The following is a 24,585-nucleotide window of genomic DNA, read 5'->3' on the forward strand; positions in this document are numbered from 1 at the left end:
TGGCTGATGCAGATCACCCCAATTCTTCTGATAACTGTGTTGTAGCTACCAGAGTACTTAAGAGATTTCATCGTGCTTCTTCTGTTCCTCCCCAATGCTATGCACATACTCTGCCAGTGTCACTACTCACCTACACCAGGTCTACTTCTAGAGGTAGCCAGCTTAGGCTATACTGCAGAAAGCCACTGACACCTGCTGCCTACAACGCTGGGCACACAAAGCTGAAGCTCTAACCCATATAGTTAACGAATAGAGATGAGCGAACACAGTTCAGATCAGCCGTTCCGAACAGCACACTCCCATAGAAATGAATGGAAGCACCTGGCACGGCGACCGGCCGCCGGCAAAGTGTACGTGCCAGGTGCTTCCATTCATTTCTATGGGAGCGTGCTGTTCGGAACGGCTGATCCGAAAAGTGTTCGCTCATCTCTATTAACAAATGGTTAAAAGGGGATTATGCAAATTGTAACCTAGAAAAAAAAACAAATGACATTGTTTCTTTAAAATTTAAGAGAGCTTTATTGAAATCCAGTACTTCCAGAGAGAACACAGACCATGCAGCACTTTTGATTAAGCACTTGGTACAAGCCCCACCTACTGTATATAGATGCGAGAAACTCTGCTGACACAATTACTTCAGACATAGTGATAAGACTGACTAGCAACTTTTTTTTTTTATTATAAATTGTATAATGGATAATGCATCTCTTGCACTGAAAATCTTTTTGGATGCGGTTACGCTCATGGTCTGCTGATCATCACCTTACCAGCTACATAGACAGATACTTGTTCCCTGGTCACCGTCAGCTTCTCCTAAAACCCTTTGTAAATCTTATAAGCACCTCCATAGGAGGGTTACTGAGTTTTGTATTATTTACAAAATTTACATTTAAGTCTGTCAATGAGTGTGGTGGTAGACTCCTCTTTAAACGGACATGTCTTAATATTCATTCCCTCTACTTAGATGCATTCGACATATATCCACATTAACAAGGACAAAGGCGGGACAAAGGTGCATTTTAGCTAACATCCACTACACAAAATGGGAAGCCCCAATGTTTCTTACATACTTACACCATTTATGAAAAATGTAACACATAAGCCTATAAAAAGTGGCATCATTTCAGCCAGGCCAAAGTCTGGCAATTTTATGCTGGGACAAATTTATGACATCAAATGCCTTTTTAATAAATTTGTCGCACTGTACATTTCTGTCATCTCTGCCAATACCTTTTACATTAAAACTTATAAGTTACAAATAGTAATAAATATGTGACATTGGAGACAAATGTTTGTACTGGATTAGGCTGCTTTCACACCACCATAGAAATACTTGCAAATCCTGCAAGCTCTAATAAGACTAACATACAGATGTTATGTTATCATTTAATAAACCTCCCCCCCCCCTAACTGGAGCATATTCATCTGCTGCCACCGCATTACAGAGCATATTACAGGAATACACATCATACCTGCTATTTATGTCACCATTGTAGATTTGGAGAAAAACATTTTTGTCATTTTATGCAAATGAGGCAGTTGGTGCGCTAGGGTTGGGCCTTCACATGGTTAATGTGTCTTATCAGTCATAGGATGAACTCTCACTGCATGGGGTGTTGCAGAGAGAGAATGGTAAGGGTCTGAGCATTAAGGGCAGTGATCCAGGGAGCTGAAGACCCACCCCCAGTGCACCAACTACCAAACATTTTTGGATATACAGATATGAATCTAAAGGTGTTTAAAATAAGTCTTACATTATTATTATTATTATTATTATTATTATTAATAATAATAATAATAAATATAAAAAAATAATATAAAAATCATCTGACTAGTGTTGTTCTGATTGTGGTTCCACCACCAGCCTGTTTTTGGAAGAAAAGAACCATATGTTTAAGATCGCTATTCAATAGAGTATATATTGTACTGTCATCATCCCTTTTCAACCGCATTCCAAAAATTTTCTTTTCAAGACCATCCTTACATGAATCAAATACAAGTTCCATTCTAAAAATTCACATCAGATTTTTCCAAAACAGAAATCCAAAAAGTGAGCCTCTGATATCTATATGCTGTGGTTTAGCAGACTCAACATGGCAATAATCTGCCAGTGGCTGCAGTTTTTTGGTTTTTTTTGCTGCCGAAACTGCAACACGAACGGAAAAACATTTTTCGTGAACTGATTTTGTGAGCCGCGATGCTCTCCCAATAAAAGCAGCAAAATTCCTGATATACAACTAAAATAACAGTTTTGTACACAAATATTTAAATCACAAAAAAAAATTAAAAAATCATTTGACGCATTGTTACCACTGCTACAAACTAAAGGAATGTTCACATGTCAGAAAATGAAGAGGAATTTGAGGCAGACATCCAGCCCTCTGACTCCCTGCAACGGATGAATGAGCCCCTCAGCGGATGCCAAACACCACGGTCTCTGAAGCTAAATCACCAACAGAAACTGTGGCGAGATCAAGCAGGAAAATTGCTTTCCTCGCTTCCATGTCTGCCTCCCATTGAAAGTAATGGGAAACAGGATCAGGGGGATTCTTTAGTTCAGTTATTTAAATCAGAAAGGTTTTTTTAAAAAAATGTATAACCTGTTAAACACCAGATAAAAAAAAAAAAAAGTAGAAATTAGAAAAGAGAATAAAAATGGAAATAGATCAACTATAGGTCTGCATTGAAACATTTGCTTTATTCCATTATGACTTGCTCCTTGGCAGCTTGGACCAACTCTGTAAGTGCAGTAAAGCTTTTTAAGTCATCTGTACACAATCCGAAGCTCTGAATCTAAATTGAAAAAAGAAGGAAACAATACAAGATTATGAGGACTGATACAAACAAATGTTACTGAATAAAACAATGACCTTTACTGTAATATTAATAAGCAATATAACAATGACGTTTATAACATTTTGAACATTCATAGCAACTGACAATGAACAAAGCATCAATGTTACTTTAAGTGCAAAATGATGATGTGAAGAAGTCAGAAACCTTGTTACACAAAATCATTTTCTATAACATGATGGACATCAATGACAACCAACAGACTCTTCTGACTTACAATGGGGTCTTACCAAGTTAAAAAAAACAGTGCTGCATATGGCACTAACTTTCCTGGCAAAAACAACATCTGAGAAGAAGGATCTTAATGGGATGTCGACATTTATCACCTATGCACAGTGGCATGTGAGCCATGTGTAGTACTGCTCCATTGAAAGTCACTAGGACAGTCAAATATAGCTCTGTTATCTCAGTCAGTCAAACAGACTTTTAATGGAGTGACATACATGAACTGTGGGACATAATCCTCACCAGAGATAAGGATGTATTAAAAAAACAACAAAAAAAAACAACCAAAAAACATGTTTTCTTCCCATAAAAAACAGATTTCTTAATGCTATATCTATAACTTCTACTACGACAAAATCATCACATTGTTTATTCACTGTATGTATATATGGATGTATGTGGAAAAAAGTTCTCCACCAGCCTCTTTATACGATGGAGCGATTGTTTGGAGACCCAACCAGTTTTTCCTGGTACATGCTCCCTGGACATTTTCACATTATAAACGGTCCCTCCCTGCCAAATAGGTGTTTCAGCTGTAGTACCAGACCATCCCCCTGCTTCTGCTTACAGCTGCTTACCACTGCAATGATGTGAATATACATCCTTCAATCACCCAAACAATGCAAGATGAAACAAATGAGAAGAGGGAACATTATTCCCTAAAATATAACTTTTAATACTGATAATTAAAAATGGTATAAAAATTATAAAAAAAATAAAATAAAAATTAATGCAAATCTGCAGCAGCACTTTATGTAAAAAAGAAGAATGGGATAATAGACCAGAAATGGGGAGCCTAACTCCTTACATGCTGAGAAAAAAGCAAGCACAATACCGAAAGGATTAAGGATTAATATTATGGCCAACCCCATCCCAATATGTATCCCAAGCACTACAAATCACAGCACAAATAAAAACAATTGTGCTGTGACTTGAAGTGCTTGGGGGACCACTACTCTGTCACCCCCCACTTGTGCATCACCTAATACCATCAAGGGTAGCACATGTGGAGGGGAGCAGCCAATAGGGATTGATTGCACCCCCCCGCCCCATGTGCTGCCCCTATTGTTATTAGGTGCATCCTCACGTCTGCTACCCCCACACATCTGATACCCCTTAATGGTATTAGGTGAAGCACATGTGGGGGTAGCAGAGGAGCCATTCCTGAAGGACTACAAGCTACAGTACAATTTTTCTTATTTGTGCTGTAACTTGCAGTGCATGGGGACAGCTCGTCTACTATCCCTCCCCTTCCCCCACAATTGTGCTTCACCTAATACCATCAGGGGTAGCACATGTGTAGGGCAGGGGTAGCACATTTGTAGGGCAGGGGCAGCCATTAGGGACTGATTGACCCCCAATGTGTGCTACCCTAATGACTGCCCCCCCTCCACATGTGCTGTACCTGATGGTATTAGGTGCATCCTAACATCTGCTACCCCCCCTCCTCCCACACACACGTGCAATACACCTGATGGTATTAGGTGAAGCACATGTGGGGAATGCTTCAACAAAAAAAAAAAAAAAAAAATTGTGCTGTGACTTGTAGTGCTTGTGGGACGGCTCTGTTACTACACCCCACACGTGCTTTACCTAATTCCATCAGGAGTAGTGCACATGTGGGGGCAGTCATTGATTGCACCCTTCCCCATATGTGCTACCCCTGATGGTATTAGGTGAAGCACATGTGGGGGGTGGCAGAGGTAAATATAAACGGGTCCTTTTATTTTTTTTTAGCAAAAAACTCATGCAAACGGATGCAAATCTGGTAACGGATTAGTTTTTTTGATGCACAAACTAATATCAGATTGCGTCGGTTTTTTGATTAAAATAACGGATCTGTTAAACTGACGTGAAAAACATGATGTGAAAGCACCCTAAATTACAGCTTTCTGAATTTTGCCAAGAAAAATTCACTAAGCCTTAAAGAGGACCTGTCACGTCATGAGGGCACATGCTCATGTGTACTATTGGCTTTCCCGTTATGTGCCCCCACTGAAGAGCTATTGGTGCCGTTACCGTAGCTGTGCAGTGTCAGAAGGGCGTTTCTGACAGTCAGTCAGGAATGCCCTTCTTCACAGTAGTGTCTATTATGCTGTACTGTGAGAGGGGGCGTTCCTTACTGCCCAGCCATGACGCTCAGCGGTGAGGAACACCCCCCCCAGTACTCGTCTATGGACAAGTACTATCAGGAGGGGAGGTGGGTGTTGCTCACCGCTCAGCGTCATTGGGCAATGGACACTACTGTGAAGAAGGGTGTTCCTGACAGGCTGTCAGAAACTCCCTTCTGACACTGAAGAGCCACAGTAATGATACCGATAGCTCTTCCGCGGGGTCACAGAAGGGAAAGCTGAAAAAGCTGTATTACGCCGCACGTGCCCCAGGAGGTGAAAGGTCCTCTTTAAAGCCAAAGCTGGCTGTGTATATGCATGTATTAAATTATTTAATGTCTACTGATGCAAGACAGTTTGAACAACAGAGAACATATGTTTGGGTTAGGTATCTTGAGATGAATATAGAAAAATATGATAAATAATAGTTCAGACTTATAATATAAAAGTCTCTCAGACAGGAAAATGCTGTAATGAATGCCTAACTACAAGGAACAAAATAATGATCTCCATTCAAGTACTAAGTATAAGAAGATGATTTCATAGACATAAGGCAGCCACTGTTGTCTTAGTAGCTACAGATGCTGCATGTCAGCTTGTTCCCCTGAAGATGCAGCATGATACGCTGGGGAAATGCGTAGGAAGATTTATTTTAGTAGCTGTGTCTCTATATGAGATAGAGTAGCCGCATGTAATAGCCTGTGGGGCCTGCTAATATAAGGGAGAGGAATAATGTTCAACTTGTATATATACTCCTAACAAGGTTTACACAAGTATTCCTCCCCAGGGACAGCTTCGCCTTCATCAGACCGCACGGCCGTATAATACACAGCCTCAGCTCCTACACAACAAGAGTAGTGTCACGTATGGGTATAAAGCTCATTTCTGTGTCTATGTTTCCCTGATAAATACTCCAGCAAGAAATATTCACTCAGCAGCTTGTTATATACCCTACTGAATGTGATGGTTGACACTAGGCTGTGTGGTTTGCATGTTAGGGGCAAGTCATGCAAACTTCTTTCCAACACTGATACAATATAGCACATGGCTGAAATTACTCATAGGGAAGAGACATACGTTGATATTAAAGTAACTCAGCCTTATGTCTATGAAATCATCTCCTTATACCTAGTACTTGAATGGAGATCATTAGTTTAGTCTCTTTTAGTTTTGCATCCATTACAGCATTTACCTGTCTGAGGGCGGGTTAACACCTGCGCACAATCTGCGCTTTGTAGGTTTCTGTCATCTGTCGGAGAAACTGGTCAAACTGTCCGACTTTGTTTCCAGTTAAAAAAAACCCCGATTTCGCCACGGTGATGCAGGAGGGTACACACGGGCGGTCACTTTGCAAAACCATTCAAGTGAATGGGTTTGAAAACTGACTGCCGGTTTCAGTCTCCTGTCCAGTTTCTCCGGCAGAAGACGGAAACCTGCAAAGTGGAGATCGTGAGCAGTTGTGAACCCGGCTTAACAGAATTTTATATTATAAGTTCAGACTCTGTGTTTTTATTTATTTATTTAACTTATTTACTATAATAGTAGTTGTTTTACTTTTCTCATGTCAGAATATCTACCGTATATACTCGAGTATAAGCCGAGTATAGTATGTGTGTATATATATATATATATATATATATATATATATATATATATATATACACACACACACACACCGTATATACTCGAGTATAAGCCAACCCGAATGTAAGCCGACCCCCCCAATTTTACCACAAAAAACTGGGAAAACTTATTGACTCGAGTATAAGCCTAGGGGGGGAAATGCAGCAGCTACTGGAAAATTTCAAAAATTAAAATGGTTGTAGTTTTTGGGTGCAGTAGGTGCTGGGTGATGGGGAAGGGTGTTTTGGTTTTGTCTGTGCCTTCCCTTCCTTTTTTTCCCCCACTTGGAATTCAGCCTGGCTGAACATAGGGTATCTGCAGTGCTCCTATTAACCCCTTCCTGATGGAACAGGAGCACTGCAGATCCCCTATATTCAGTAGACCGGGCACTTTCAGACACAGGGATACCTAATGTGTATGTGTTTCACAGTCATTTTCTACTTTTCTATGTATTCTAGGGAAAGGAGCGATTTAGAACATTTATTTATTTTTTTTTGCACTATTTTATGGGAGATTATATACATTAATATTGTGGCTGGTCATAGACCCACCCCCCTAAAAAAAAAAAAAAAAAAAATAAATTTTTTTTTTTTTTTTTGCCGACTCGAGTATAAGCCGAGGGGGGGCTTTTTCAGCACAAAAACTGGGCTGAAAAATTCGGCTTATACTCGAGTATATACGGTATATATATATATATATATATATATATATATATATATATATATATATATATATATATATATATATATATATATATATATATAATATTATTATATACAGTTTTTTTTGCGGGTGGGGGCCCAAGACCAGCCGCAATAGTAATTGGGTTTTTACGTCCGGATAGTGGTCACCTAGATCTACAAGGACATACCGATATCGCTAAGCAGTTTTCAACAGCTGCACGAAATGGTGCAAGCTGCTGAAATTGGGAGCCAGCTCTAAATACAGCCGGAGCTCCTATAGAGAAGGCAGGGAAAGTTTATTATTGTCCCTGCACACAGCTATGGGCGCTGCTATGAAGTCACATGATCCACCGGGATCAGAGCCTGTTAGAGCTGCTGGGTCCTACAAAATAGTACATCAATAACACACCCTCATTACAGGCTCTAGCCCCACCCCTGTCGACACCATACAAAATGAAAATTCCCGTAGGGGAGAGGAGAACCTTTTTTTTCCTTTTATTTAATAGCACAAAGTGCTACTAAAAAAACTTTCTGAATTAAAGAAAAAAAAAAAAGAAAAGCGAAAAACAGACACGTTTACCCTCCCCTTTTGTTTATGTTTTCCCAGCTATAAAAAAAAAATAAATTAAAAGCACATGGAAAAATAAAGCCCTATGCGTCACTCAAAAAACACGCAGAAATTAGTTGAATAACCCAAATGATAAAAATGCTACATCCCTCAAAACCGCATATGCAAAAAAATGTTTCTGGCCCCGAACTGCAATTTGGCCTGGTACTGAAGTGGTTAAAGACGGTTTACAAACCTGATTTGCGAAATATTCAACGTCGAGAGCCAACTGAAGCCTGATTTTGCTGTCATCACTCATTCCACCATTGGTAGCATTACTGGCCATGGTAGTTTTTCGGGCTTGTTTAAGTCTTTTCAAACTTTCTTCCATTCTTTTCACAGAACTAAGAACATCAGACACAGTTTCGTAATACCTGTAAAACAGAAGGGATTCAATATGAGTTAAGCGCTCAGAGGACAGGCTGTATAAATAACCAACATTTGAAAAAAACTGCATATTCATAACCCCAAGATGCATATAACCCAACTGCACAATCAGATTATTAGGAGCTTAACTAGTGTACTAGGAAGATGGAAAAAAAAATCTGAATGGGGTGCAACTAGAAAAAATGGCATTTGCACCATTTTCTTATGGCTTTTGTTTTTACAGTGTTCACTGTGCAGCCAAAGTGACATATTACGTATATTCTGCAGCTTGTTACAACCATGAGAATACCAAATTTATATAGTTTTTGCAATGTTTTAAACACCATAAAAAACTCAAATGTTTAGAATTTTTATTTCTTTCTATTGGACTCCCCATTTCTTGACATGTACAGTGTACATCTTTAAAGGTTATAACTAGAGATGAGCGAGTAGTATTCGATCGAGTAGGTATTCGATCGAATATTACGGTATTCGAATTACTCGATCGAGTACCACTCACTATTGAAATGGAAAAATTTGATGCAGAACCAGCATTGATTGGCCGAATGCTATACAATCGGCCCATCAACGCTGATTTTTCTCCTACCTTTAGAAATCTTCTCCTCGCTGCGTCCCTGCAGCATCTTCCAGCTCTGAATTCACTCTGCTAAGCATTGGACCTGGGCAGAGCCGACTGCGCATGCCCGCGCTACAAGAAAATGGCCGCTTTGACTGTAAGTGGCCATTTTCTTGTAGTGCGGGCATGGGCAGTCGTTTATGCCCAGGCCCGATGCCTAGCAGAGTGAATTCATTGCTTGATGACGACGCGGGGACGCTGCGCGGAGAAGACTTCTCAGAGAATCCAGCCCGACCCTCACTCGTGGACTTGGTAAGTTCAGTTTGATCGAATGTTGCCGAATATTGAGGGGCTACTCAAAACGAATATCGAATATTTAACTACTTGCTCATCTCTAGTTATAACGGCACCAATATCTCCAGCCCTGGGGCACACAACGGGAAAGCTGACAGTGCACTATCCAAGCAGACTTTAAGGGATGCTGCAACCCATCCACACGCAATCTCACATAAGGTCTAGTACTTGACAATCTTTCCATTTTTGTTTACAAAGTCTTGTCTTACAAATGCTTTGCATACGGGTTCACTCACTTGTGTGTACATTCAGAAAGTGCACCTTTCAGCCACTCTTGTCTGGTTTTTACTTTTACTTTATTTCCATAGTCCTGCTGAAGTTGAAACAGTGGCTTAAGAGCATTGTCCACATAAGAGGACGCTTTTGAAGGCACTTCCTGCAAATAAAATATATTTATTTCTCATATAACATACATTCAAAAATATTACTCAAATGTTTTGAGAAAGAGGACCCAGCATTTTTTTTCCTAACTTAACACCTCAATAAAATAGATCCATGCTGAAGAGGCAACATATAGCAAGTCTGAGCACTGTCTACCAGATAGGATTTCGAATTCACACCCATTTCTTTTGAGGAGTCATTTGCACATTGGTCAGAGGCATGTTTTGTATATACTGTATATATATATTTTTTTACTTAAAGGGAGTCCATTATTAGATATGTGCATGTTTAACTAAGCAAATGTTGGAATAGCCTTAAGAAAGGCTATTCCAGTCCTGCCTTTTCTCTTCTGTTTCAGACATATGTTTTTGAATTAAATCCTTTTTTTCTGATATGCTAATTAAGCTCAGGGGCGTTATCCCTGTGCTCGGAGCACAGCAGCGTCATCACTTGGCTATTCCAACATGGGCTGGGTAAACATACACATATCTAATGATAGACTCCCTTTTAGGGGCCGGGGAACCGATCCTGAGAGAGCAGATCAAATGTTGCTCTATGGAACATATGGGTGAATAAACCACTCATTGGATTTACTGGACTTGGGGGGCCTTCACACAACCATTGTTATTATCCATTGCTGTCTTCTATCATATGTAGAGAACGGTCACAGACTGATTCTGTACACACATGTTTTAGCCTGAAGTGAAAAGAAATAATCCTTTAATTTGTGACTTCATAACAGGAAGTTTTTGTACAAAAAAATTACAAGCCATGTAAAGCATCAGGACATAGATTGACCAAGCTGTAGATCAAAATTATGCTGCAATGTTTCGGTCAGAAGACCTTCGTCTGGCTAGATCCATAACAGCTAAGTAGCAGGAGTGAACAGTAACATGGTGTATGACATACGCTCAAACTTCCTGCTATGAAGTCACTAAAGAAGGAGAACCCTTTTTTGCTTAGCAGCACCAAGAAATTTTCTAAGAGTGTGCAGTTCCACTGTTAATATAAGTTACAGATTGATTCTATGTCTGTTCCCATTGACACAAATGTAAACAACAGGATGGAAGCGAACTTTTGTCATGTTTGTTTACCTTTATGACAGAAGATACAGTCCTGCATGCACAACTTTATCTTCCTTTACAAAATTAAACAAACATGAAGGAAGATACTGGCCATCATGTTGTTTACATTAGTATCAATGGTAACGGAGGAAAAATCAGTCTGTGACCATCCTCTGAAACAGTTTAATGTCAGTTGCTATCATCCTATGATGGAAGAGCGCAACAGACATTAACAATGGAAGTGTGAACGTCCCTTTATGCTACTTCTTTTTTCTGTTTGCCGTTTACACTCTTTTTTTTTTGCTTTTAGCCTATTTAAGACAGTTTGCTTGGAGTGCCTGCATCGTCTTGTGACAACTGTCAATATATGTACCATGTAATGAGATGCTATAGAGGCAAGTACCCAGCTTTGTCAGACTGTTAAATTCTAAGCTAATGTAGTGATAAATCTCCCCATATACTCCAACTTTGGGTCTTGGGAGCCTGAATAGTAACAATACAAGCTGCAATGGTGACTACAGCAAGACTGTAGTTGTTACCTAGCTTTCCAGGCAAAATCCCTCTTATATTGTAGCATAACTATCTATCTATCTAGGAGCATTAAAAAAAAAACTTGGTAAGTGCCGCTGTGAAGATGCAATGACAAATTCTCAATACTGTACATAGAAAAGCTATGGAGATTTGTCATTCTGGGTCCTGGGAAAGTTGAGTAATAAAGACCCCAGAATACTAACTAACTAAATCTCCTATCTTGCTCCATAATTGTACCATAATTTTCCAGACTTCACTTTCACTTTACGAGATGGAAATATGCATTCAAGGTGACAATACACATTACATAACTCAAATTGTTTGCTTTTACGTTAATAGATTATATAGGTGGAAGTGCACACTACTGTTAGCATCCGTTGTTAATAGATCTGTCAAAAATCCGTAAAAAATACCATTGATTTCAATGAGATTTGTTTTGTCATTTGTTAGTGTCCATGATAATGTATATATATATATATACAGTGCCTACAAGTAGTATTCAACCCCCTGCAGATTTAGCAGGTTTACACATTCTGAAGTAACTTGGCATTGTGACATTTGGACTGTAGATCAGCCTGGAAGTGTGAACTGCACTGCAGCAAAAAAGAATGTTATTTCTTTGTTTATTTTTTTTTAAAATTGTGAAAAGTTTATTCAGAGGGTCATTTATTGTTCAACCCCTCAAACCACCAGAATTCTGTTTGGTTCCCCTAAAGTATTAAGAAGTAGTTCAGGCACAAAGAACAATGAGCTTCACATGATTGGATTAACTGTCTCTTTTTCCAGCCTTTTCTGACTATTTAAGACCCTCCCCAAACTTGTGAACAGCACTCATACATGGTCAACATGGGAAAGACAAAGGAGCATTCCAAGGCCATCAGAGACAAGATGGTGGAGGGTCACAAGGCTGGCAAGGGGTACAAAACCCTTTCCAAGGAGTTGGGCCTACCTGTCTCCACTGTTAGGAGCATCATCCGGAAGTGGAAGGCTTATGGAACTACTGTTAGGGCTAGTTCACACGTGAACTGCCCGCGCGGGTTTTGACACAGAGAGAGACGCGGCGAGCCGCGTCTCTCTCTTGTCAAAACCCGCCCGCCGCGACCATCGCTGTCGCGGCTTAACCCTCTGCTGTCGGCTCAAATGAATGAGCCGACATAGGAGGGAGCTGCGGGGGGCGGAAGCCGCGCGACTGAGACAGCGCGGCTTCCGCCTGAAGAAAGGACATGTCCTTTCTTTTCTCCGCTAGCAGCAGCTCGCCGCTAGCGGAGAACAGAAGCCCGGCGGTCTCCATAGACCACCATTATAAGGGGAGGTTTTGGACGCGAAATCCGCTGTCAAAAACCTCCCCTTATACTCACGTGTGAACTAGCCCTTAGCCTTCCACGGCCTGGACAGCCTTTGAAAGTTTCCTCCCGTGCCGAGGCTAGGCTTGTCCGAAGAGTCAAGGCTAACCCAAAGACAACAAGGAAGGAGCTTCGGGAAGATCTCATGGCAGTGGGGACATTGGTTTCAGTCAATACCATAAGTAACGTACTCCACCGCAATGGTCTCCGTTCCAGACAAGCCCGTAAGGTACCTTTACTTTCAAAGCGTCATGTCAAGGCTCGTCTACAGTTTGCTCATGATCACTTGGAGGACTCTGAGACACACTGGTTCAAGGTTCTCTGGTCTGATGAGACCAAGATCGAGATCTTTGGTGCCAACCACACACGTGACGTTTGGAGACTGGATGGCACTGCATACGACCCCAAGAATACCATCCCTACAGTCAAGCATGGTGGTGGCAGCATCATGCTGTGGGGCTGCTTCTCAGCCAAGGGGCCTGGCCATCTAGTCCGCATCCATGGGAAGATGGATAGCATGGCCTACCTGGAGATTTTGGCCAAGAACCTCCGCTCCTCCATCAAGGATCTTAAGATGGGTCGTCATTTCATCTTCCAACAAGACAACGACCCAAAGCACACAGCCAAGAAAACCAAGGCCTGGTTCAAGAGGGAAAAAATCAAGGTGTTGCAGTGGCCTAGTCAGTCTCCTGACCTTAACCCAATTGAAAACTTGTGGAAGGAGCTCAAGATTAAAGTCCACATGAGACACCCAAAGAACCTAGATAACTTGGAGAAGATCTGCATGGAGGAGTGGGACAAGATAACTCCAGAGACCTGTGCCAGCCTGATCAGCTCTTATAAAAGACGATTATTAGCTGTAATTGCAAACAAGGGTTATTCCACAAAATATTAAACCTAGGGGTTGAATAATAATTGACCCACACTTTTATGTTTAACATTTATTAAAATTTAACTGAGCAACATAACTTTTTGGTTTGTAAGATTTATGCATCTGTTAATAAATCCTGCTCTTGTTTGAAGTTTGAAGGCTCTAACTTATTTGCATCTTATCAAACCTGCTAAATCGGCAGGGGGTTGAATACTACTTGTAGGCACTGTATATATATATATATATATATATATATATATATATATATATATATATATATATATATATATTTTTTAACAAATTAAATAGATTTTTTTTTTTCTTTCTTCGGATCAATTAGAACAGACTTCCAACAGTAGTGTGTTGGAACCCTTAGTTTCACAAAATTCCAAAATGTGACTCTATACAACACTCTAGATACTAACTTTGTTGGTTCTTCTGTATAGCCTAGGTACTTCTAGGGCACTTTTGAAGTAAACCAAGCATGATTCTCCAAGGTCCACCGAGATTTTGTTATTTATGGTTGACAGAGGTGCTAAGAAAGAACTGGATATTTCCTCTAGTGCCCCTAGGAACACAGAAAATGAAATAATTTAGTATTTTAGAAATGAAATAACAATTCATCCATAAAAGATGCTTGTAAGTTGAGAGGGTGCCTGCCACGAGAACCCCGCCATAGATAAATAGTTTAGGGTAAAAAAAGTGTCAAGAAGTATCCAAGAAGTGAAAGTACAACTTCTGTCAACACAGCCCTTCTTTCAAAACAGTGGGATGGGATACCTAAAATGTTTTTTCTCCCTTATTTAGGCATTAAAATGTAGATGAATTCCCACTTTTAAGTGACATATAAATCTTTTACAATAGGCACATAATGCATTTGGACAGTGGTGTGACCGATAACAAAACATTTCATTTCATGTTATTAATTCTCAGATGCCTTTAAGAATTCTTTCACTAGAATCATTTTTAGACAACATGACATTTTTTTGTTATGGGGTAACATTATTGCTTTTATGAGCTGAAATGTATTTGTTAAATAACACACTGAAAATTACTAGGCTTATGTAGAGACCAAATCCGCTTTGCAAGTTCATTCTCATGAAAGGGTATTTTAAAAACTGGATTATGCTAAAAACAAGTATTTCCAGATAGGAGTAACATGTATTGCTCTTCTTCAGGGTGACTGCTGACTGATCTTAACATAACTGCAGGTGAATTCCACACCCTTTAAGAGACTGTATAAAGCAGCTCCAGAATATATTAAAAAGAATCTCATGCTATTGAGGCAAGCTAACACTCTTAAATTGACTGTAGAAGAACAGAAGAAATACTTTGTACACCCCCCCCCAAAAAAAAAAAACCCAAAAAAACAAAAAACAAAAACCCACTCAAGTTATCGAAATTTCTGGGCCGTGAGGATTGTTAAAAGGCAATTTTCCACTTTTGTTTTTACATGAACACTCTCAAACAGCTATCATTTTTTAATAATTTCTTCAGTATTAATGGTTATTTCTGCCGTCCTACTCTGACACAAGTAACTTTTTAATTTGTGGAGCCAGTTGAAGTTTTTATTGATACCATTTTTGGGAATGTCTGATATTTTAATCATTTTTATTTAATTTATGAAGAAAGTCACTGTCAGCTTTGCACCGGTATGTAACCGGACACATGTTAGAGCAGCAGTTCTCAACCTGTGGGTCGCGACCCCGGCGGGGGTCGAACGACCAAAATACAGGGGTCGCCTAAAGCATACCTCCCAACCGTCCCGGTCGGTGGGAGGTATGTCCCGGTTTCAACTTATCGGCGCCTGGAGGACGCCGATGAGTTGAACACACAGGCGATTAAAGCAGGAGCTGTCACAGCCAGCTCCTGCTTTAACGCTGCACTGCGGCTTCTGCATGTGCAGCTGCGATGTGATGACGTCACATTGCGCCTACAACTATATGAGTGAGCGAGACTGCAGAGAGAGCGGCGGGGGAGCGTTGGAAGGTGAGTGTAAGAGGTTTTTTTTGTTCTAAACATTAAGGTGGAACATAATGAATGGGCAGATGAAGGGGGGGGACAGCATGACACTGGAGCAGATAAAGGGGGGGGACGGCATGACACTGGGGCAGATGAAGGGGGGAATGGCATGACACTGGTGACAGAGATGGAGGGACATGAAACTGTGGGCAGATGAAGGGGGGGACGGCATGACACTAAGGGCAGAGATGGAGGGACATAAAACTCTGGGCAGATGAAGGGGGGGACGGCATGACACTGGGGGCAGAGATGGGGGAACATGAAACTGGGGAACAGATCGGGACATGAAAATGGGGGAAGAGATGGGGGTACATGAAACTGTGGGCAGATGAAGGGGGGGTACAGCATGACACTAGGGGCAGAGATGGGGGGACATGAAACTGGGGGAAGAGATGGGGGGACATGAAACTGGGGGCAGATGAAGGGGTTATATGAAATTGGGGGAGAGATGGCGAGGGGACATATAATGTACGGGTGACTGTAGGAGGATTATACTGTGTGGGAGCACATGAAAAATGAATGAGAATGGGCAGAGTCAACATAAAAGTGGGCAGAGCTAAATTCGCTGCGGCGCACTACGCACCCAGCATATTTTGTCCCTCTTTCTAATCTTCAAAAGATGGGAGGTATGCCTAAAGCCATCAGAAAATACATATTTCCAATGGCTTTAGCCACTCAGAAGCCGCACTACTGTTTGATGCAACTCTATTCAGCTGGAACGCACGCCGTTATGGACGCACATTCCAAACTGAATTGGGTCACCGCAACATGAGGAACTCTATTGCGGGGTCACGGCATTAGAAAGGTTGAGAACCACTGTGTTAGAGGATATGGAGGGACCTCTAATGTTTAATAGCTTTATTGCAATTCCCAACAATTTTTAGAACTGAACAAATGTAAATAAAACTCTAGTGAAACCGATAACTTATGGTTATCTGCTTCTGAATAACTGAGCCTGTGTCTTTTATTTGCTTGACTTCTCTCCCCCCTCCACTCTATGTACTTCTATTAGCTGCAGCCTGCCTTCACTAAAAACTGTGAGCAGTGAACTGAGCAACTTATTAAATGACAAGTTACTCTATAAACAGTTTCATGCTTTTATCTAAAAGGTAGGATGGACTAGCAGAATCTGTACTTACGAGTTACTGCAGTTTGAAGGGGTTATATCAAGTTATGACGTTATCCCCTATCAAAGGAATTGGGGATAACTTCATGAATGGTGGGGGCCTGACCACAGAGACTCCCATTGATTCCAAGAACAGGACTCCTGTTCTCCTATCCTGGTGGAGTGGCATGCTGAGTTTATACAGGAATGCTCCATTCATTATCTAAGGCAGCACTGTAGATAGTAAAGTGCAGCCCTAGGCTATCGGCAGCGTTCCTACATAGAATTAATGAAGCAGCTGAGCTTAAGGAGCTAGATCCCCACTCTCAGTATTGGTGGGGGTCCCAGCAATCAGACCCTTCCCCCCCCCCCCCCATGATCATTAAAGAGGACCTTTCACCACTTTTGGGCACATGCAGTGTTATATACTGCTGGAAAGCTGACAGTGCGCTGAATTCAGCGCACTGTCGGCTTTCCCGATCTGTGCCCGGTGTAAAGAGCTTACGGTGCCGGTACCGTAGCGCTTTACAGTCAGAAGGGCGTTTCTGACCATTAGCCAGGAACGTCCTTCTGCCTCGTGGCGCCAATCGCGCTGTGCTGTGGAGCGGAGAGGAACTCCCCCCTCCCTCTGCTCACACAGCTCGTCCATAGACGAGCATTATCAGGAGCGGGAGGGGGGAGTTCCTCCCGGCTCCACAGCACAGCGCGATTGGCGCCGCAAGGCAGAAGGACGTTCCTGGCTAATGGTCAGAAACGCCCTTCTGACCATAGAGCACTACGGTACCGGCACCGTAAGCTCTTTACACCGGGCACAGATCGGGAAAGCCGACAGTGCGCTGAATTCAGCGCACTGTCAGCTTTCCAGCAGTATATAACACTGCATGTGCCCAAAAGTGGTGAAAGGTCCTCTTTAAGTCACTCACTATACTATACATATGGGATAAATTCATTGTAGTGGTTCCAAGGAATGGAAGCACTGCTCCTATTGCTTGAATAGGGGTAGTGCTGCACATGCCATCCTTGCCCTGGTACCCGGTGAGTGCTGCAACAGCTGATCTGTGCGAGGTCTGGGCATCAGTTCCCTCACATTTTACATACTGATGACCTATCCTGTGGATCAATTTGGGACGAGAAAACTCCTTTAAGACACATTAGATGACACTCTTACGTTATAAAAGTTATACGATTATGATTTGCTATGAAAAACAACCTTCAGACATTTCAAATACCCTTCCACTTTACTTCTGAAAGATTTTAAATATTTTATCTGTCACTGTCAAACTTCGTCTCACTAAGTCTAATAAACATATGCATATGGCTACGGCAACACTGCGGAACTTGCAAAAATACAATAGCACAATCAATTTATAATTGTCATGGTTTTAAATTGTCATTAACTTTTCATCTTAGTCTTGTTTACCAGATCATGTGATTCTGAGCTAAAATGTAAAACTTTTTTTGTTTTAACAATTTGTTGTTTACTCCCTGTTATTAGGAAAAGTCTGTCATAGATACTATTCAAAAAGCAAGTCGGATTTCACTGTGAGTGGTGGGGGAGGATCTGTTCTCTCTTCACACAGTGAAGGAATAGGGAAGGTTTTTTTTCACAGGCACTACACAAATGATTAAACTGCTTTCTCTGTGCACTACACTGAACATTCTGCAGCATCTCACAACTTACTATATAAGAAAAGTCTACTTATATACTTGTATCTACTTCTGGCTGCTTAGTCATAGACAGTAAGAAGATTTCCTGACTCTGCAAATAGAATTCCCTTTTCTGTGTCAGGGATCTTTTCAGATGCATCATGCCCTGCATGATATTTGCAGTCCAGTGTCATTGGATCTCCTATAATGTTCATTAGAGGTTTTATTTCCTATTTATTTGCTATTTGACAGTTACTCCTGACAGAATTACATGTGAAACAGAATTAGTAGTAATGGATAGAAGAGGGAGGCAGAATGCTTCTAATTGTAAATGCCCCTAGCCTGAGACACAAATATAAAATGTACAGCAGCTGTGAAGGGCTGGAGCTAATAGCAGCAGAAAAACCAGAAGGACACCATGTAAAAAACAAAAGAGAGAATCATAGAAAACACAGGCCAAGAAGACTATGCACATATTTCAACTTTTCAAGAAAACTTCGGTAATCTTTAAAGATACTGGTTGGTATATATTGGAACTTCTGCATGGGCATATATTTATTGGTTTATTATAATATAGCTTTCTCTTTAGCAAGTAGTGATATGGGTGGGTGCTTGTGGGATATTAATGTTATTTGTCATTCACTGAGACTGTTCACAAAAACATTATATACTGTATTATCACTTCTCCTCATGCCTCATTGTCTGCATTTTATATACAAAAGGTTAAAGCTCCACTAAGTCTCCACTTATAAAGCCGAGTTGAGTTACTTTTTACATTACATTATATTACTCTGTAGGTAAGGGAGGGGGCATGAGGAGTCTTCACCCTCCTATTTCCCCTCTGTTTTTCATAGAATAAATACTATGAAAACAGACAAATCGAATGAAGATGAGGAGGAGAGCAATCTAATTCTAAGTAGAGAAGCAAACAGATTTCTTTAATAAATTTATATATTGTGAGAAGGTGAAAGGCAAAGTGCTGGAATCATGCGGTATCAGTCCCAGTTTCCTGACTTATGTGTGGTCCAGTGCGGGTCTGGAGTAGGTTTCTGCACTTCAGGGCAGATCCTGGGAGGTGAGGAAGTGACTGGGTTTGTCCTGACACCGAGAGCCTTGTGTACGGTACATTGTTTTTTTGGTTGATTTCGTGCGGCTGGTAGTAAGCCACACGTACAGTTAATATTTTCTGTTTCATTAGCGCTGAGATGAGCAGGATTTTGGTTTGACATTATATTGCCTGAAGTTAAGGCTGTATTTTATTTTGCTCATTTGAGCCTGATGTAAAAGTTTACTTATTTTGCAGTTTTTCTTAAATAAACCGCTTTGTTGCAAGATTTGTGTCCCAGTTTATGATTGAGCACCACTGCTTCTACTGAGCTACCTTCCCCACAATATATATAATCTATCCATCTATAAATTACAAAATTTGTTCTATTTATATGCACAATTCAATCATGAAAATCTGATTTATATGTGGAGGAATCCTTTAATAAAATGCGTATAAAAATTAGACCACAGCATAAAAAAATTATGCATGCAAAGAACTGTACATATGACAAAAATGGTGACCTTACCGTTAATTATGTCCATATTATTAAATCCAATTAAATGAAGTTTGACTTTAATCACATCAATTAAATCTGGGAGCTAGAAATGTAAAAGAAAAAAAAAGTAATAGCTTTGTAATAAACAATGTAAATACAAGAGACTTTAAATAAAGGGGTTCGGTATTTTATAAAAAGATTAAAAAAAAACAAAATAAAAAAAAAACGGTTGACACTATTTATTACAAGTGTTGCAAAAGTCTCTCTAATCAAAGCAATCAAAATTTGATTTTATTTCCAACACCGCTGAGGAAATAGAAGGCTACACTTTGCTTGTTATAGGCAATGTTATGCACACTGCTAAATAGTTTTAATAAATGAAGGCCAATGCAGTTTTGTTTAACTTTCCTCCAAATTTAGAAAAAAAGAGTGTTACTTCAGAAAGAAAGACCACCACTCACTTTTGTTTGCTAGTTAACATGGGTCAACTAATAATGATGCTCCAATTACATGGTGTTCTATGATGTAGGAAGAGACTTAAGGTAATTAGGAGAAAAAGAATCTTAAGTGTAACCCTAAATTTAAAGACTGCCATTTGTAGTGTGCGTAGTGGAAAAGATGATAGTAACAGTCTTCTATTTCTGAAAGCATTCTTACTTCGCAACATTTTCCACACTCGTATTAAACTTTATCTCATTACTGTATATAGGAATGGATAAAAATCATACCATAAGCGTACTTCAGTGTATTACCCTATAATGTAATATGAAGCACGTCTGACAAATTTATAAGAAATCAGTAATAAATGGATGAAAAGTGTGTAACAGTGTGTCTGTATACTGTGTACCCAAGCTGTAGTAACCGCATGCAGATTACTGCCAGTTTAAGAGCTCTACATGTACTGGCAACCATCGGTAATTCCCATGCTGTCACTGTGAGTTGAATGAACTATATACAGGCGCACTAATAGATTAAAATACAATGTTTGTTCTTACCCGTTCCATTATTTTATCTACATCTGCAACAATGAAAATCATCTGATGCGTCGTCAAAACAGAAGTCTGGGTATCTGGTGTAGAGCCAGTTTGCTGGTCTTCAGAATTGAAGGCAGAAGGTTCCTCTTTTCCATGGGTCGGTATTAAACTTTTTCTCTCAGTTATATTGCCTTCTGAAGTGGCACAGCTTGATAACTGTAAAATTAGAATTGTGCATCATTTAACAAGATGTACACACAAATTTACATTCTTAGCCCTGCCAAAATACAAAAACATTGAGAGATCTTTGCAGTAACACAAATTATCATTCTGGATACAAAAAATAAAAATCAAGTGTCAAAGTTCTGTTCATCAAACATAAAGTCACTATATGCTTTAATGATGATACACCTCATGCAGAGTATAAATTGTTTTTTTCTATGTCATATATAAGAATCTGGAATTCTGGGGTGGAATCACTGACTCCAGCAGATTTATCATTTATACCAGTTGTTATGAGCAGATCTTCATAAATTTCCCCCACATGTTGGGAATACTTCTTGTAAACAACCAGTGGTTTTACCAGACAGTCATAAAAGGAGAAATACAGGGGCACAAACATCATTCCTCACCTCTTTAATAAATACACAATATCGTGACAGCAATTGCAGGGTCAACTTCCAGAAACGGTGTGCAAGTAATGGTAGATAGATTTGATCTGACCAGCATGCAGTTAGGCAGGACCACAGGACACTAGTAGCCCGGAGACAAAATTCACTTTCAGCTAATAAAGACAACAAAACACAATAAAACCTTTTAACAATCTATTGTATAAAAAACTGGACTTGTAATGAAAGCAATTAATAAAGAATACCTTTTGCACATTTTTCATGGCTGTCTTGCACCCATCTTCATGGATTCTTCATACATTTCAATGTATAAAAGGATCCATGAAAATGTACAAAAATACAACATGATCTATATTTTGACAGTGCTACAAATATATATTGTGAGAAAGTGACAGGCAGAGAGCTGGAGTTCAAATATATCAGCCCCCAGGTTTCTGACATGTGTGGTCCAGGGCGGATCTGGAGTAGGCCTCAGCCCAGGTGTAGATCCTTGGATCATTGCTGGGCCAGCAAAGGCTGCTGCTCTTGCACTGCAGTGCAGTTCCATGGAGTGAAAGGAGGTATATAGTTCTTTCCTGTAACCCTGATTCCGGTGAGACAATATTGTGCTTGTGTTGTTCGTGGCTTGAAGTAAGCCACACATATAGTTAGGCTATCAGTTCTGTTTAGTTAGTTGCTCAAACGAGCAGGTTTTTTTAATTTTGTTTTTGCCTGAATTTAAGGCTGTATTTTGTTTTGCTCATTTTATGCCTGTAGTCAAGGTCTATTTATTTTCCAGTTTTCTTCTAAATAAACCAGTTTGCTTCATATTTTGTGTCCCTGTCTTGATTGTTTGGGTCCGCACCACTGTTTGGGTCTGCACCAATATATGTATACTGAGGAGCAAAAGGGTAATAATGTTTTGAACTTTTGCCTTTCAAGCTCCATATCTAACCAGCTTCTAGTTACACTAAACAATCATCTTGGCCTAGGTCAAGATGCAACTTTATAGCATACGATTAGTTAAGTAGATTCTTGTCATGTAACTGTATTGTTACAGTTTTACTCTTGGTGGTGGAGAAATCTTCTTTACGTATACTAAAAATTACAACCTGTTCTCATATTCCCTAATAGCCTAGTTTATAATTCACTTGATTCCCAAGTAAAAGGTCACTGGTTCAAATCAACGATCAGCCATGAAGAGTTCCCACGTAAAGAGAACCAGCATTATCTAGCTCATCGATAGCAGTCTTTCGGCCAAGAATATTGCCAAACTGCATCATATGTGTGTTCTATGACAGCTGGAAGAATACAAAATGAAATACATCCATCCATTTAAAGCCAAGAAGTGGACGTCCATGCAAAATAATGGAGTCAACAAGTCAGCTCATCACAAGGTCTATTCAGTTCTGGTGCGACAAACACGGCAGTGGAAGTGGCTTGTATGCTTCTTAAAAGGTGAAATCACAAACGTCTAAGCAAGCACAGTGCTATGCGCGTTACACAAGTCAGGAATGGTTGTCCCCCCCCCCCAAAAAAAAAGGTGCAAAAGCCTTAACTTTAATATAATCATAAGAAGCGTTGGCCTGAGTTTGCAAAAATAATACGAAAAATGGACCGTAGAAGATTGGAAACAGGTAATTTGGAGCAATGAGAAGAAATTCAACATATTGGGATCAAACAGGTGCAAATGGACCTTCAAAGGAAAAGGGGATAACAGATCGAGAGAGTGAAGGAACTGTCATGTTTGGTCGAGGAAGCCTGATATCATCGGGTTGTTTCAGAGTCAAAAGGAGTTGGATACTTGACAGGATCAATGGTGGCCTAATATATGTGATTATCCAACAATATGAGTTACTTTGTACATTAGTACTATGGTATTAGTACTTTGAAAAAGACACAGTGTTCCAGCAGGACAACGACCCAAAGCATACGTCGAGATTAGCAAAGAATTGGTTCAATGACAATGAAGTAGAGTTGCTGGATTAGTCTCCAGACCACAACCCAATAGAAAACTTGTGGGTAGAATTGAAGAAAAAGCTGTATTTGTACTCAAGTGAGTCGACCAGTATGTACCAACATTGGAAACATGTAGAAGAGATCAAATTTCAGTCGAGACAAGCTTGAACCTGATAGAGAGCATGCCCTGAAGGATTTAGGCAGTACTGAAAGCCAAAAGGCGGATTTACAAAATAATATAAATTAAAAAAATTTTAAGAGCAAAACAGTAACAATGCAGATATGCGACAAGAATCTGCATAACTAACCCTCTGCTAAATAGTTGAAAGTCAAATATATGTATGAGATGGCTAGTTTGTGAAATATCTATTTTACAGATAATGAACCGTCACTCGGTGGTTATGCTGGTGCCTGGAAATGGCTTCTCACCGCCATATCAGTATAATAAAAGAAATTTCCGGCACTCAATGAGTATGCTTCCAAAAGTGAATATTTATTTTGACAAAAATGTTTTGGTCTAGAAGACCTTCATCAGTTTGTCGGTAGGAGATATTTACGTGGGAAATTTACATGGGAAATCCAGGAATGAAGGTGTCACCTTCATTCCTGGATTTCCCACGTATCTAGATTTGGCTTCCTGTTACTCATATCTCCCAAACGTTTTTGTCAAAACAAATATTCACTTTTGGAAGTATACTCATTGAGTGCCGGAAATTTCTTTTATTATTGTGAAATATCTATAGGTGCGAAAAAGTTTCACAGTCAGCTGTCAATACGGAAGCATTTAGGAAGAACAGCAACTAAATCATGAAGAAGTGAACCACTTAAAGGAATACTCTTTTCTGTTTCAGCATGACTGTGACCCAGTGCAGGAAGCAAGATCCATAAATACAGAGGCTGGGTAAGTTTGGTGTGGAAGAAACTAACTGATCCATACGCAGTGCTGACCTGAACCCCACTGAAATCCTTTGGGATGAACTAGAACAGGGAATTGCATGCTACATTTTTCTAGATAAATGGGAAAAATTCCCAGAAACACTTTTCAAAATCTTGTGTAGGTGCGCCAATAGTTTTGTCCATATAGTCTGTTACATTACATTATTGCTGTCAGTGACACAGTGCAAGTCATTTATTTCA

At 40.0% G+C, this 24,585-nt stretch overlaps 1 protein-coding gene across 1 annotated transcript in view; it reads right to left on the reverse strand.

The window, feature by feature from the left end:
* Window positions 1-601: 601 nt before the first annotated feature.
* COG2 (component of oligomeric golgi complex 2) overlaps window positions 602-24,585 on the reverse strand; it is a 53,121-nt gene continuing 29,137 nt past the window's right edge. The window contains exons 12-18 of the mRNA XM_075267772.1: window positions 21,514-21,665; window positions 20,903-21,097; window positions 19,938-20,010; window positions 14,015-14,157; window positions 9,636-9,775; window positions 8,299-8,476; window positions 602-2,793 (exon numbers count right to left, since the gene is read on the reverse strand). Of these exons, the coding sequence (XP_075123873.1) occupies window positions 2,698-2,793; window positions 8,299-8,476; window positions 9,636-9,775; window positions 14,015-14,157; window positions 19,938-20,010; window positions 20,903-21,097; window positions 21,514-21,665 (977 nt within the window). The 3' untranslated portion in view covers window positions 602-2,697. The remainder of the gene's footprint in view (window positions 2,794-8,298; window positions 8,477-9,635; window positions 9,776-14,014; window positions 14,158-19,937; window positions 20,011-20,902; window positions 21,098-21,513; window positions 21,666-24,585) is intronic.

The sequence above is a fragment of the Leptodactylus fuscus genome, chromosome 3 (assembly GCF_031893055.1).
Source record: "Leptodactylus fuscus isolate aLepFus1 chromosome 3, aLepFus1.hap2, whole genome shotgun sequence".
Taxonomy (NCBI): domain Eukaryota; kingdom Metazoa; phylum Chordata; class Amphibia; order Anura; family Leptodactylidae; genus Leptodactylus; species Leptodactylus fuscus.